The sequence below is a fragment of the Hydra viridissima genome, unplaced genomic scaffold (genome assembly GCF_058129835.1).
Source record: "Hydra viridissima isolate aposymbiotic clone 2 unplaced genomic scaffold, HvirCarnegie_v1 scaffold_3, whole genome shotgun sequence".
In the NCBI taxonomy this organism is placed as follows: Eukaryota; Metazoa; Cnidaria; class Hydrozoa; order Anthoathecata; family Hydridae; genus Hydra; species Hydra viridissima.
In genome coordinates, this window is record NW_028324302.1 from 7327875 (window position 1) to 7343384 (window position 15510).

At 29.8% G+C, this 15510-nt stretch overlaps 2 protein-coding genes across 5 annotated transcripts; one reads left to right on the plus strand and one right to left on the minus strand.

Moving 5' to 3' along the window:
- Positions 1–4087: 4087 nt before the first annotated feature.
- Positions 4088–5557, minus strand: LOC149890802 (zinc finger MYM-type protein 1-like). The gene has a single exon (XM_090081970.1). The coding sequence runs from the start codon at positions 5555–5557 to the stop codon at positions 4088–4090; it is 1470 nt and encodes a 489-aa protein (XP_089938096.1).
- Positions 5558–7541: 1984 nt separating this feature from the next.
- On the plus strand, positions 7542–14238 carry LOC149890803 (uncharacterized). Of its 4 annotated transcripts, XM_090082778.1 has the most exons (9): positions 9375–9485; positions 9695–9769; positions 9953–10204; positions 10345–10440; positions 10540–10699; positions 10779–10834; positions 10967–11139; positions 11238–11397; positions 11598–14238. In XM_090082778.1, exons 3-9 carry the CDS (start codon positions 9991–9993, stop codon positions 11681–11683), a joined length of 945 nt encoding a protein of 314 aa, XP_089938904.1. In that variant the 5' UTR covers positions 9375–9485; positions 9695–9769; positions 9953–9990; the 3' UTR covers positions 11684–14238. The 4 variants fall into 4 exon arrangements, with proteins under 4 accessions (XP_089938906.1, XP_089938905.1, XP_089938904.1 ...); XM_090082779.1 differs by lacking the exon at positions 9695–9769 and having other exon boundaries at positions 9370–9485; XM_090082777.1 differs by lacking the exon at positions 9375–9485 and having other exon boundaries at positions 9654–9769.
- Positions 14239–15510: the final 1272 nt, after the last annotated feature.

A 15510-nucleotide genomic window follows, 5' to 3' on the forward strand; every position in this document is an offset into this window, starting at 1 on the left:
TCCTTTGGATATGTCTTTCAGACAGCCGCTAAAAAGAGAAAATTAATGAAGCAATAATAGGTCAAGAAAGTCATTGTTTTTTTGGAAAGCAGCGTTAGAAGACACTTACTAATTACACATTTATAAAGGTGGGTTTCTTTAAAATTTCTCTATCCGCCTCTCTGTCTATCCATGTTGAAATTTATCATCAGCGAACAATGTAATTTCTAAATTCGATTAGTTTCTCAGATATCTGTAAAATTGTAATAACCTAGCCATGTGATTGTAATCTGTAAAATTGTAATAACCTAGCCATGTGATTGTAATAACCTAGCCATAGGCCCTTTACGGAAATTGTTCAAAATTCTTTTGAATTATTAGTTAGTCTTTTGCATATAGTCAACGCAGAAATCCGGAAACATATATAATACCAGTAGCTATAAGAAGAGATAATATTTTTGATGTTACTTATACGACTGGCAACTAAAATCGTAATCTGTTCGCTTGCAAAGTTCTTGTTCTTCATTAAACTATTTTAAACATCATTACTTCTCTTCCTTCCCAAAAACCTGTGATAATGCACCCTTTCACAAGAATAATATCCAGTATGAGCAACAGTCCATTTTAAAAATGATCTTGCTGGAGCATCACAGAGAAAAGTTCTAGCTTTAACAGTGTGTTCAACTGATTTTATTGTCAGACCGGATAACTTTAAACCACACAATTCTTGTCATTCTTCCGTAAACGGGTATAAAGACGTAATAAAAAACGCAATTAAGGAAGGAATTAAAGCACGGATGTATGAGTGGACGAGCAACTTATTACAGTTTAACTTTTTGTATTAGTTTAAACTTTTATAGCATTTGTTTAATAAGACTGTTCATGATAAAGTAACTACTTCACGTGTTGACAAATTACTAAACAAATTACACCAAGATAAAGGAAATTAGTTGTCGGCACGAATAGATTTTATCATTTTTTCAAGATGAACATTTATAAACTTGGGAACTTTTTTCGTGTAAACAAAGTCTGTGTATGATAAAATAGACCTGTAAGGATAAATTTAAAATGACTAAAAAAAGTATAGCTAAATATAAAAAAGCTTAAATATACTTTTTTATCAAGATCTGATTTCATTCAATTCTTTAGTCCTTCATTCGCCAGCTTAGTCCTTCATTCACCAAGCTATTTTATAATTCATCTGATAATGCAAAACCTTTTCAAAAATGATTTAAATTTATAATTATCTTTAAAAATGCGGCAGCTATTTCATATTTTTGTTTTTCATATTTCATATATTTTTTCATTTATCATAAAAAGCACATAATAACCCATTAGTTTTTGTCAAATAAAATTAAGGTTATATATAGCTGGTAAATCATATTATGTTAATATTAAATTCTTAGCTATTCTTGCGGTTAGCCATAATTTGGCTTTGCTAAATTCTTTAAAACTGTGACAAATTATTTTTGCTTTCCTGTATTCATTTTATGTATAAGTTATTTAACCATAACTGTATATATTTCTGTTGTTGAACATATATATATATATATATATATATATATATATATATATATATATATATATATATATATATATATATATATATATATATATATATATATATATATACATATATATATTACACACGTCTTTTTAAGCCGTCTTAAACTGGTTGTTCCGACAACCGTCTTGTTAAGATGTCTTACGGACGTCTTAAACTGGTTATTCTGACAGATTTCTTGTTAAGATAAGTTAAGGACGTCTTAAACTGGTTATTCTGACAGATTTCTTGTTAAGATAAGTTAAGGACGTCTTAAACTGGTTATTCTGACAGATTTCTTGTTAAGATAAGTTAAGGACGTCTTAAACTGGTTATTCTGAAAGACATCTTAAACTGGTTATTCCAAAAGACGTCATAAACTGGTTGTTGCAACAGACGTCTTGTTAAGATGTGTTAAAGACGTCTTAAAATGGTTATTCCAAAAGACTTCTTGTTAAAATATCTTACGGACATCTTAAACTGGTTGTTCCGACAGACGGCTTGTTCAGATGTCTTACGGACGTCTCAAACTGGTTATTCTGTAAGACGTCTTGTTAAGATGTCTTGCGGACGTCTTAAACTGGTTATTCTGTAAGACGTCTTGTTAAGATGTCTTCCCTGCCGGCACAAGCGCATTTTAGACTTCTTATAGAGGTCTCCATTTGGTCTCCGTGAAGACTGGTTTTTAATTTGCGTTTTGTATACGTTTTTAAGATATCTTGTTTTTGGCTCTGAGAATGATATGAGCTTAATTGCTTTAAATGATGCTATACTTGGGCTTGGTTTTTTTTCTTTATTTACAAGTTCATTTATTTTGTATTTCTTTTCTGTTTTATCTTCTCATTAGTTTTATATTTTTTTAACCTACGATATTTTTCGTTTGCATAAGCATTAGGTAGGTTTAGCAAACAACTCTTTATGTAATAATGAAATGGATATCATTGCTGTTGATTTTGTATTATAAATAGAGAATAATTAGTTGGAACCAAAGAATACAACTTAATCACAGCGCAAAAGTTCTTAGGGGCGATTGAAAGTGAAATTAATCTTGTATATTCACTCGTGAGAATGTTTTTGATTTAGCGTCTATAAATTTGAAGTAAACTTAGCCTTTGGGATCTTTTATATAGCAAAGAGGAAAGGAGGGGCAGGGGGAGGGGAGGGAGAGGAAGGGGATAAGGATGAGCAGTAGTAATTTTTTTTATATGAGATAAACAAAAATATTAACCTAAATTAATGAACAACATAAATAAAACTCACTGAAATATTTTTTAATTCAAAGCATCTTATGTTTACAAAATTATAATTTCACCTGTTAGTTATATTACCTATAATTATCATTTCACCTGCTTTACAGTCTGAAACACATAATTGTTATTTTCTTATAATGATGAGAAAATGTTACTAAACCAAACAAATAATTCCATTTAAATTTTATTTCAAAATAAGAAAAAAATCAGAAAACAACAACACAAATAAATGAAACTTTTTTTAAACTATAAAATATATTTACAACTAGATCATTTAATGCAGATTCTTTGCCAGATGATGTTGCAACAGTGGTACATAAATTTTTTTAAAAAATATTGCACAGTATTATACAATTATGTTCAACCATATCCATTAAATAATAGTCTGATTTCATCATAATTACTTAAAGTTTTTCTGCAAACATGATCTTTAACTATTTGAAAAGTTAGAACAAAGAAATTGGCAAGAATTAGCTGATGGAAATTTAATCCACCCTAATCCAAACAAAAACAAAAAGAAACAAACAAAACAAAGCAAAAACAACTATATTTAAAGATAATCAATAATTACAACATTGAATAATAAAAAAGCATTCTAAAACACAAACAATTTTAAAAGTTTAACAAAAGCAATAACCATAAAAGTAATAATCAATTACAAAAATGGTAAGTGATTATTTTTACAATTACAAAAATAATTTACAAACTTACAGTTACAAAAATGATAAGATAAAAAGGATAAAGAAAATTGATATTATAACCATGTTAATTTAAAAGTATAACAAAGATAATAAATAACAACAATAATTAAAAATATATCAAAGTGAAATAGAAACCTTAACTAAGAACAACAGCAACAAAAGCCCTGTAACAACAAAAAAAAGCATAGTAACTGTATATTTGAAGAAGGAAAAAAAAAAAAAAAAATCTAATGATAAATGAAATTTTAAATACTGAAACAGATGATGAAAATAATACAGAAGAACAAGTAAAAATATCAAAAACAGAAAATTTAAAACTTGATAAAAATATTAGAAATAGTAAGTAACAAATAACAAAAATAAAAAGAACTTTAAGATATAACAATAATGAAGATACTAAGAAAATGTCAGAATCTTGTGGATCTCGGCCTTATATCTCTTAATCAGAGCCGGCTCGTGAAAAATACTATATGTGTGCGAGAATAAATTAGGCGCATTTTAGATTTAAATTCCGAGCTCGTTCGCAAAAAATGTCACTTTTTTTAAATCATAAAACAATGCATACTACAAATACAATAACTTTCTTAAGAAATTTTTTGATTTTAAACATATTTTTAGTTACTAAACGGAACACGTCTAACTTTAAATTTTGCAAAATTTAATCTTAAAGTATCAATATCCACAGATTCAGCAATTTTGTTTTCAATGGAAATTATTGATAAACCATTTAAACGTTCCTGGCCCATTGTTGATCGTAAATAGTTTTTTATTAATTTTAATTTGGAAAAACTACGTTCCCCTGTACTCACTGTTACCGGTAGTGTTAATAATATTCGTAAGGAAATACAAACATTAGGAAACAGTTCTTCAAGCTGACTATCATATATCCATTTAAGCACAGATTCCGGTGATTTTTTCCCATCTAATTTCCGTGATAACAAATTAAGTTCCAGAAACAAATCCTCTGAATACACATCTTTTGAATCACCATGAGTCAATACTTTTTCCAGTAATCTGCATTTATTAATTAAGCCTTCTTCTCCTATTTTATCAATTTCTTTGATATTATACAAAAACTCGAACGGTTCTATTGTACTTGAAAAGCTTTCAAATCGTTCATTTATTGATTCTTTAGCTATTTTAAAGAGAATATCAAAAAACTGCTTTTTGAATTTTTGGTTTGGTTGTATATCACCATCTTCTTCAAAAGGTTCATCATCAAAAAACCTTTTTCTTTTTCTTGCTCTTTCACGTGAAATAGAACTGAATTCATTGGTCAAGTTTGCATCATTAGCTAGAATTTTGGCTTTTGAAATATATATTTTGTAAGAATCTTCAGTGTGTTTAGTAACAAAAAAATCGATAGTTTTCTTTAATGCATTTGCAGCAGTCTTCACGTCTACAGTTTGACATTGTAATAGTTTGCTAGTACAATTAATTTCAGATAATACATCGTGCCAAACCACAACACCACATATGAATTCAAAACTGTTTAATTTTGATGCAAGTGATTCAGCAGTTAATCTAGTAATAGAATCTTTTTCAATGTTGACAACTTCTTTCAATGCACAATAAATTTCTTTTAATCCCAATTTTAGAGCACGAACAGCATTCACATGACTTTCCCATCTGGTAGTACTTAATGACTTTACTGTTAATTTGCAACATTTTGATTCAAAAATTTGCCAACGCTTTGTAGTTGCAGAGAAAAAATTATACAAAGCTTGAACTTGTGAAAAAAACCTCATAAGTTCTAAACATCCTTGGACTGCATCCGCAACAACCAAGTTCAAGGAGTGACAGACACAAGGAATATAAAAGGCTCGTGAATTTATATCTTTTATACGCTTCTGTACACCAATTTTTTTACCTTTCATATTGGATCCATTATCATATCCTTGTCCACGAATATCCATGACAGATAAATTATTTGATTCCAATGAATTCAAAATTTCTTCAGTAAGTCCTAATCCAGTAGTATCTAATACATTTATGAATCCTATAAAACTTTCTTGAATTGTGACACTGATAACCTGGTTCTCCAATTGTTTTGCAATGTTAACGTAACGTATAATAATAGACATTTGCTCTTTGTGACTATTATCTGGTGTACAATCTACAATAATCGAAAAATACTTAGCCTTTTTTATAATACTTAAAATTTTATCTAACAGTCTAACAGTCTTAATCCTTTTGCTTGGGTTTTTTATTTATTTTTCATTTGGTTTAATGCAAGTTCTTTAAAATTTTATGCCTTTATAATACCTTCTATTTTTTATAATAAAATAATAACAATCATTTTTTTAAATTTAATTATTTGAACTTTAAAAAATATGCAAAAAACAACTCATTATGCAATGCATTATAATCTGAAACCGCACTATCTGCATCAAAATAGGCAGTTGTAATTGCATGCAATTTTACTAGCTAGATCTAATATTACTAACAAAAAATAATTATGCACAAAAAATAACCAAAACAAACAATGTGTAAAAATAATTATATAAATAATAGACTAAAAAAGAGATTTGTATATTTTTTATAAAAACATTCAAGAAAATCTTTTTTAAATCTGGAAAATAAGGTGCAGATATGTCATTCACAACTGACAATAGAAATTTAAGGCGGGGACCGATTTCAGCATTAATGTCGGCCATCTTGTCCAGAAGTAAACATAAAATGTAAACTTTTGTCTGATTGGTTAGCAGAAAACATTGTAAAAAAAACTGATTGGGATTAGACAAGGGGCATAACTCAGTTTTCACAAAAATGGACTTAGTACCTTTGATATTTTTAGCTATAGATCTTGAAAGATCAATATATTTTGTTTCTAAGCAAAATTTTAATTTTGCGCCTTTTTAATGCTGCGCCTGTGTGTTTCGCACACTTCGCACACGCTACGAGCCGGCTCTGCTCTTAATGATGAAAAATATGCCAAATAAGCACATAACTATGTCTGAATTTTAAATTTTGTCTCCAATTATTTTTTGTCCAATAACCAAAATATGTTGCAAAATTACCTTTTTTTTTATTGTCCATTTTCAAGGAACATAAAAGTCAAGTATCTTATCATACTTTGACCAGGTTTCAACAGTTATCATTAGATTGATTGTTAAAATAGAAACATTACGCTTAACTCCATTATGAAATGTCTCAAAGTGAAGATTTTCATACACTCATCATATTATGTATTTCTAATGCCACTTAAAGATATTATGTTAGTTCTTTGAGTTGGACCAGCAGTTGGAATCTGAGATAAGGGTACTCCCAGCCAAGGAAATGGAACTTTTTTTGGTCGATTTTTTCCTCCACATACTGTAACTGTTTCAAATTTTGGAGGCCAGTGTAACTCACAGATAACAGTGCTATTGTTAACAACTGAATTAGTGATTGGAATGGCTTTTATCCGTTTTTCACGCTCAACATTGTAATTTAAAATATGATGCACTGATACACTTTACTAGCTTCACTCGATACATCTATTTTGTTCATTTTGATAATTATTGTGACAGGCATACACACAACAGTTTTTTTGGCACGATATAAAAACTTAATTTGAAATTAAAAATATATGTATATCACTTGCTTTAAACGAATTCTAAAACTCCACGCTAAAATTATCCAAGTTCGTTTGCATTACATCATGCAACAGCAATTCACAACATATCATAAACAACATTGCATTTTCTCTTTTAAAACAAATCTAAACAAATAATTGTCTACAACCGTAAAAAAATAGGCCTGCACAAAAAATTCCAGTTGCACGACGAATAGGCCTGTTGTAAGAGGGGTGAGGGGGAGCGAGAGGGGTAAAGAAAGAGAGAGAGATAGTAAAATTTTTGCAAGATAAAACCCCCTCCCCTTTGGTCACGTGAATGTCGAAAATTGCTAGGTTTGTGCGGATCCAGCGTCTATAGAATGAAATTGGTACATTCACGTGGGCCGTTTCCTGGTGTGTTATTGGTTAAGGCAAACAATGAGCTTGGAAGTTCGCCTCTGCCATGTAGTTTCGCATAATAAAGATCGTTTTTTAGTTGTGCGTAAACGCCGATGTATCTTTGTAAAATTCAACACAATTTATATACAAGTTAATTCCCTAGGTATTCACACATATCTTTTCACACATACAATTATTTACAAGTAGGCATTCCCTAGGCATTCACACATATCTTTTCACAAATACAATTATTTACAAGTAACGCTTTAATGACATATCCTTTACGCACATAACTATTCACAAGTAACGCTATAATGACATCTTTTACGCACACAATTATTCACAAGTAACGCTATAATTACACTCCCCCTTGGTCATAACGACCACTTCACCTCACGGACTATATCGCTCAGGTGCCATCCTTTTTCGGGTGCTTCTTCGCAACATTGGCGTCTGGTTTGTCTCGTCTTCAGGTAACACAACGCACAGTTCTTCATCATCTTCTAGATCCTCATTCGACTTGTTATCAACTCTGACGGGTCTTAGGTCGCGTATGTGCCGGGATACTTTGTCCACTTCTACCGTTTGCTCCGAAATGATTCCTGTAATTCTCCCAATTTTGTATTGAGAGTCACATCGGTTGTCCGGGGGCTTTACCCATACTTCATCGCCGAGTTTAAACTTGTTGGTGATCTTCTCATGAGGTTCATATGCGTTTTTATCGTCGTCAATTCCTCTAACTCTAATTTCGTAATGGTATAATTTATTTGCGGGTGCTGTAGATGACTTACAACAGTCTTTTGGGCTGACGTTATACCAATAAACTGCCTCGGGTATGCTGCACGGAACTATACTGTGGGAAATCTAAGCCCCATCCTGTAGATGATTTTTTGAAGGACTTTGTTCTAGAAGTCAAGCACCTCTGTGTAGCTGGTATAACCTTCAACAAAACAAACTTAAAGTTTGGTCTTGGTGTTTTTATCTGTGATGCTCCAGCTAGAGCATTTTTGAAACAAGTTGTTGGACACACCTCAAAGCACGCTTGTGAGCGTTGTGAGATTGTTGGTGAGTATGTTGCTCATCGCGTGGTGTTCAAGCCCCAAAGTTCATATCTGTTATGGTCTAATGCTTGTTTTGATCAGCTGTTGTATTTAAATGGTCATCAAGTTGGTGTATCCCCTCTCTCAAGTTTAGGTGCATCTTTGATCAATGACTTTGTTTTAGATTACATGCATTTAGTTTGTCTAGGAGCAACAAAAAGAATTTTGACTTTTTTAGTTCAGGGTCCAAGAGTATGCAGGCTGTCAAACTTTTTAATAAGCAATGTTTCTAACAGACTGTTATCTTTAAATGGCAAGTTACCTTCTGACTTTGCTCGCCAACCACGTTCATTGTCTGAGCTAGACAGATGGAAAGCCACAGAATTCAGGCAGTTTTTACTTTATACTGGTCCTCTGGTGTTGAAAGCTGTGCTTCAAAGCGACATGTATCAATATTTTCTTTTGCTGCATGTTTCTATTTCTATTTTGTTGAGTTCTAATAGTGAGTTCAGGCGTCATTACTTATCTTATGCTAGGGACTTGCTTAACTGTTTTGTAGAAAACGCTGCAACTTTTTATGGTGAAACCTTTGTGGTTTATAACATTCACAGTTTGGTTCATCTCTCAGACGATGTTGAAAATCAAGACTGTTCACTCAATGAAATGTCCGCTTTCCCTTTTGAAAATTTTCTGCAAACATTGAAGAAACAAGTTCGAAACTGCAACAACCCAATATCACAAGTTGCAAAGCGTCAGTTTGAATTGCAAAATGTCAGAACTGTATTTAAAACTTCAAAGCGTACAAACCTGTCTGTAAGTTTTCGAGATTCTTGTTTTCTACATCAGAACTATTTTTTTGTGATTGTTGAAAATCTTGCAGATGATAACTACTTGTGCAATCGTTTAAAGGTGAAATATACTAAAAGCTTTTATACCAGCCCAGTGGATTCTAAAGTCTTTGACATTGGTTTTGTTGAGAAGTTTGACGAAGTGGCATTTACATCCAAAAGGGTTCTGGTTCTCAAGACTGAACTTGTAAGAGTAAAGAAGGTTTCAGTATTGCCTTTCAATAATGGTTTTGTATATTTTCCTCGTTTGCATGAATCAGAGCAAAAATAATTTTTTTTTTGTGCATTAGTTGTTGTTGTTACTTTGTTTGTTTTTTATTTGTTTAGTTTTTTTTTTTTTTATTTAGTTTTTAACTGCAGAATTAAAGTTTTTCAAAATCAATTTGCTTATTTTAGCACAATGCAACATCCTTAACCAATTTCAACTTGCTCAATTTTTATTCTTCTTCAATATGGGAATTTAAGAATTAGGTTACATTGAAATGTTTTTCATAACAACAGTTTATTGATCATTTTAGTATTTCAAAAATGTTTTAGAATAGATTTATAGTATTTCTGAATTACATTAACAGTTGCATTACTTGTGATCATAATAATCAATTTAATATTGTCCTTTGTTTGGAGCTGTTCTCATCTTAAAATTGTTTTCTTTAGATTGATTAACAATACTTAGTAAAAAGGTTTGACGAAAGATGGAACCAGTACCAATGAAAAAGTGGGCTTGTGCAGTATGGCAAGAGAAGAGCAAAACAGAAATAGGAGTAGTTTTAAGAAAATGGATTGATACAGAAAAAAAGGTTGTTTATTGGCCAAGTGGTGTAGATGTATTACGGGCTGAGAGATACAATCTTTCACCAAGTTCACACTGGAAGCAGTTTAGACTTATAAAAATGAAATGTGAGGATGGTAGGTCTTTTTTCATTTTTTCAAGTTGCTATTACTTTTATTGTATTTGTGTGAGTAAGATTTTAAATCAGCTATGTGTTTGTTATTTTTTTTTGTTTTTGTTTTTTTTTTTAAAAAGTAAATGTCTACTTTTGTTAAAGATGACATTGAAGTGTGTAAACTATCAGACTTGTCTGCTTCAGAAGATGAGCATGGTTTTGTTGTTGACAATACATTGACCTCAAATGAAACATCAGGTTAGAAACTGCACCCTTTGTTGGATTTTTTATAATAGGTTTACATCAAATGCATGTCATTTAATACAAATAAATGGTTTTTTTGTTTGTTTTTTTCAGACATTCCATTGATACCAGCTTCTGCTCCTCACAAAACCAAATTAACAGCATTTCCAACTCCACCATCTTCTTTTGTCCCTTCGTCCTCAAAAGTCAGTCAATCATCGCAAAGTTTCAGAGAAGCAACACGCTCTCGGTCTAGATCCCCTGTGACCAACAGGTAATTTAACTGAGTTTTATCACATTGAACTCTGCATGATTAAACAATGCAGTGATGTGATATTTTATTTCATGTTAAGGACACCTCAACCTGTTGCATGCAGCTCCTCCCAAGGTTTTCCTCTTGAAACTGCACGTAAGGAAAATTGTTTTGACTAAAGCGGTTTATTTTAAATATGATTGAGCTTGAGAGTTGCAATAAAGAATTGTTTGGAACATGTTCTGTTCAGGTGACTTCTACTCAATATTTTTCAATTTATTCTAACAGAGTTTCAAAAAGCTGTTCTTAACAATTTGGGAGAGATTGCAGTATTCATGAATGAGCTACGCAAAAGGAGAGCTGTCCATAATGACACCAAACAAATCTCAGCTCTTTTGAGCATAGAAGAGTTTGAGACAGTAGAAGAGCAACTGAAGGATGAAAACTACAGAAAAAATTTGGTAATTTCACCACTGTTGTTTTTTTAACAATTATTGGACAGAAAATCTACTTTTTTTTTAAAGATAGTTCCTAATTTGCAGTTGGTCTTTGTATACAGGTAGAACAGCTCTCTCAAATTGGGGGTGTAGATGTCAAAGATGCAACTTCAAAAATCATTGACAGAATGTTTTCTGTGAAACTGCAATGTAAAATGAACATGAAAGGGAGTGGCGGAAAGTTAGCATTAGAAAAGTCTGGGTTATGGAGAGTTGTAATTGGTAAATATGCTTTTGTGTGTGTGTGTGTGTGTGTGTGTGTGTGTGTGTGTGTGTGTGTGTGTGTGTGTGTGTTTGTGAGAAACATCTAGAAAATTAGCTAATGCAGTATTTTGTGGGTAAATTCTTTACAGAAGTTAAGAGGAACTGAAACTAGTTTAGATATTTTGCTTTCTTTAATTGTTTATCTAATTTACTTAAAGATGCTGTGAAAATAACATTTCCTGCTATGAAAGAGTCCAGTATGAGAGAACGTGTAATGGTTAAGCTAAAGAATGCGCCAGGTTGAAAAGATGGTACAAAAAACCAATAAAAGGTTTACTCCGATCAACGGTCTGATGTTGGTAGAATTGTAATTGGTAATTATACTTTTATTTAAGACTAAGAAACAACTGAAATGGTAGCTAATGCCATGCATAGTTTGTAATGTTTTTACCAAAGAAATAATGAACTGAATTAGTTGTTCTTTTAAAATTGTTTTTAATTTTGTTTTTTTTATTATTGGATTTTTTTTTAATTGTGTATCATTTTTACTGTTTATTTTAAACTCTTTTTTGTATTTATAATTGAAATGCTGCCTGCACAAACTGCATTAGTCACACTATTTTCATTTTGAGATGTAACCATTTTAAGATTACTTGTAATAAACTAAAATAAGTTCACTGCTTTGTTTATTTTTTAAACTTTCTTGTCAAGAAATTCACAAGTCTGTTTTGTTTTTCTAAAGATAGTAAAAAAGATATAAAAAGAGAAAATAACTTAAATTTTATTGTTTAAATATATAAAATAAATGGTTGATGAATTTAATAACTATAAAACCCATCATGCATTTTTTAATATGCAGAATTTCGTTGCAAGAACCAATAGTATTGATTGTTTATTTTAAAAAATAAATTATTAAACAAATATGTTTTTTCAAATATTCTTTTGTTCAAAAAAAAGAAAGGATAAGCACCAAAATATCATTTCTATATTTTAAGTATTAAAACTTTCAAAATGTTGAATTAAAAAGAAAAAAGAAAATATCTCACAGTTTATTTTTAAAGAACAAAACAAGGATAACTTTGCATGGATTCTTTTTGTTACAAGATTTCATTATATTAACCCATTCATATGGTTTGCTTATTTCTCCAATTTTTTCTTCTTTTTTCAATTCTTGCAAAGCATCAGTTAATAAGTGTTATGAAATGGGGTAATTAATTATTATTCTTTGAAAAGCTCCATTGTACAAAGGTTAACCAAACAATACAAAAGATATATTTTGTTTTGACTGTAGCACTTCTAGGCAAACAGAGTTATCTTCTCGTTTCTATCATTCTTGTTTTCTTTAATATAATCATCTAAAAATGTTATTACTTCATTGGGTCCTTTATCTGCAGCATTTTCTACATTATAATAGAAGGTTGTTTTTTAAGAAACAAGGTTAATGATACCAAAATTGTGTACCCATGTGTCTTTTGTAATATACTCCACTAACATTAGTTGCTTACTTGTAGTTAGTTACTTTTTGATAATTCGTACATAATACAAGACTGCTGTTACTTTTTGATAATTCGTACATAATACAAGACTTGTTTGTCCAACTCATATTTTTTTGTTTCATCATAGAAAACCTGTGCTTTTCAGATATGCATATCATGTTGGAGTGTGAAGTTTTTTGCTAGAAGTATACCTCCTTTCAAAAGTTAGCATTAAAAAGAGTAATCTAAATATAAATTTGATAAAGTTATCATTAATTTATAACAAATTTGCTATTAACTTATACATTAAAAAGAATTTAAAATGCAACTTTATTACAACTTAGAGACTAAATTTAAAAAGCTAGACTAGACTAAACTGAAACATTATTAATTAATGATTTCTTTAAGGTAACTTAAAATATTACTTTAGTTTTATAATCATTACATGTAAACATACATTCAATATTTTTTTAATTGAAAATATGTCCTTAAAAATAGATGAACAAACTGAATTCCTAAATTGAAATTTTATTATATATCTATGAGCTATTATATTTTACTTATTTACTTAAGTTAAAGTCATTTATAATGTATCTATAAGTAAATTAAACAGTAAATAGTATTTCTATGCTAAAATGTTAATCTTTTTTCAAACATATTTCAAGTAAGGGATGAAATAGTTTGTAATTTAATAAAATAAACAATAATACCATGAAATATCATATAGTTATAATGACTGCTAATGGTAGTTACAACTTCAACAAAACAAATGTATAGGCATTACAAACACTAAAGATTAATAATGAAAGATTAATCAATAGCATGCTACAATTATCACAAGTGTTGATCCTTTGTTTAAACTTATTAATACAGTAGTATTGTTCCTTTTACCAATTAAGAGTTTCCATTATAATAACTGTTAATCATTATAATTGTAGAACAGATTTTCTTCACATTTTTTTTTTATCTTTTTATTTGTATTTCTGCACCAGTTTTCTTCAACTCTTTTTCTTCTTTTGGATGCCATGATAGCTTGTTTGTATTCGGCAAAAATATTAGATCTATTTGTCACTTGTAAAATCCCTTATTGAAATTGATTCTATTTTTTATGCAGCTCAGATATTTTTTTTGTTCAAAATAGCTGGTACACATGAAAGTTTATTAGTTCATTATTGAAGTGACATAGTTATCTCTGTTTTTTGTTTTTTGTTTTTGTTTTTTTAATGGACTTAAGGAGTTTTTGCTGGCAGCACTTCATTTGCTATTGTTTATTATTTGAATTGTTTATTGCTTTTGTTGCAATTTTATTTTCTTGTGTAGTTGTCGTTGTTATTTATTACCTGTACTCTCAAAGAAGTTAAGTTTTGTTTATAATTGTTATTGTTTGGTATTTTTATCACATTTTAAAATTAACTAGTTTATATTTTTAAGTTCTTTTTCTTACTTATTATTGCTATTGCTTGTTAACTTCATTTTTTATTGCTTTTGATATAATTTTAAAATCTTTGTATTAATGTTTTTGTTTTTAATCATTATTGTTAAGTTTTGAAGTTTTTTTTAACTACTTCTTTATTAATTATTGTTGTTGTTCTTTTTATTATATTTCTATGTTTTTTTAATATTTATTGCTTATTGTATTTACTCTTTAATAACTCTTATTGAATTTAAAAATAAATTTTGACTACTTTAAATTGCACTTAGAAAAAAAGGTATAAAAATAAACGTAACTTATCCTTGTCAATTTATCAGATTTCGCTTTTGTGCTTTTTATTCTTTGTCATTCGTACTTTATTCAAAATTATTCCGTGGGCTCCATATCGTATTACTTAAATACTATGTAATGTAATGAATAATCTTTGATACATACGATACATAGAGTTTTTTGTGTGTGTGTGTGAATTAGATTTCAAAGATTTATGGGAACGCTGTGAACTCTGCTTTTATATTGTAAAAGAGGTGTAAACTTCAATTCCCTTGAAAAATATTTTTAAGAGTTTAAATTTAGAAAAACAAGAAGCTACAAATAGAACGTTTCTCCTAAGGGTCTGCGTATCGTTTTATTTCCATATCGTTATCATACCGATATGTCGGGAAAATAAAAGTGTCATCGGAATGATTACGACGTAATATCGTTATAAAAATTCTAACCGGTATTCTAGTTAGTTTAAATCTCGGTATATACCGGAGCTCTAGTCATTCCGATAATTTTTTTTTTCCTATATCATATCGGAATGATAACGATATGGAAACGATACGATACCCAGACCCTTAGTTTCTCCAGTATTTACAGTAGGTCATTTAACGCGTGGTTAACAATGTAATTTACCAATATCAAAGAGTAAAATGGTTAAACAGATAAAAAATTTCTTTTCAGTGTTCGAAGTAATTGCTCTGCTCATTTTTTATTAAATAGTGATGTTTGTAACAAAAAATTATTCATCTCCAGAAGAGAATATGAAAAATTTGCATCAACTTTATTTTGGACGACTGTTACTGTCAATCCATTTTCGCTTCATTTTGCAGAGTCATTCACTGTTGTGAATGACTGTTGTTCTTCAAAAGTATTGCAAATGGAACATTTGAAAATTTAAAACAATAGTTCACAACTGTCTGTGTCTGTGGACAGTAAAAGTGAGACTATATTTTTTTAAAGTAA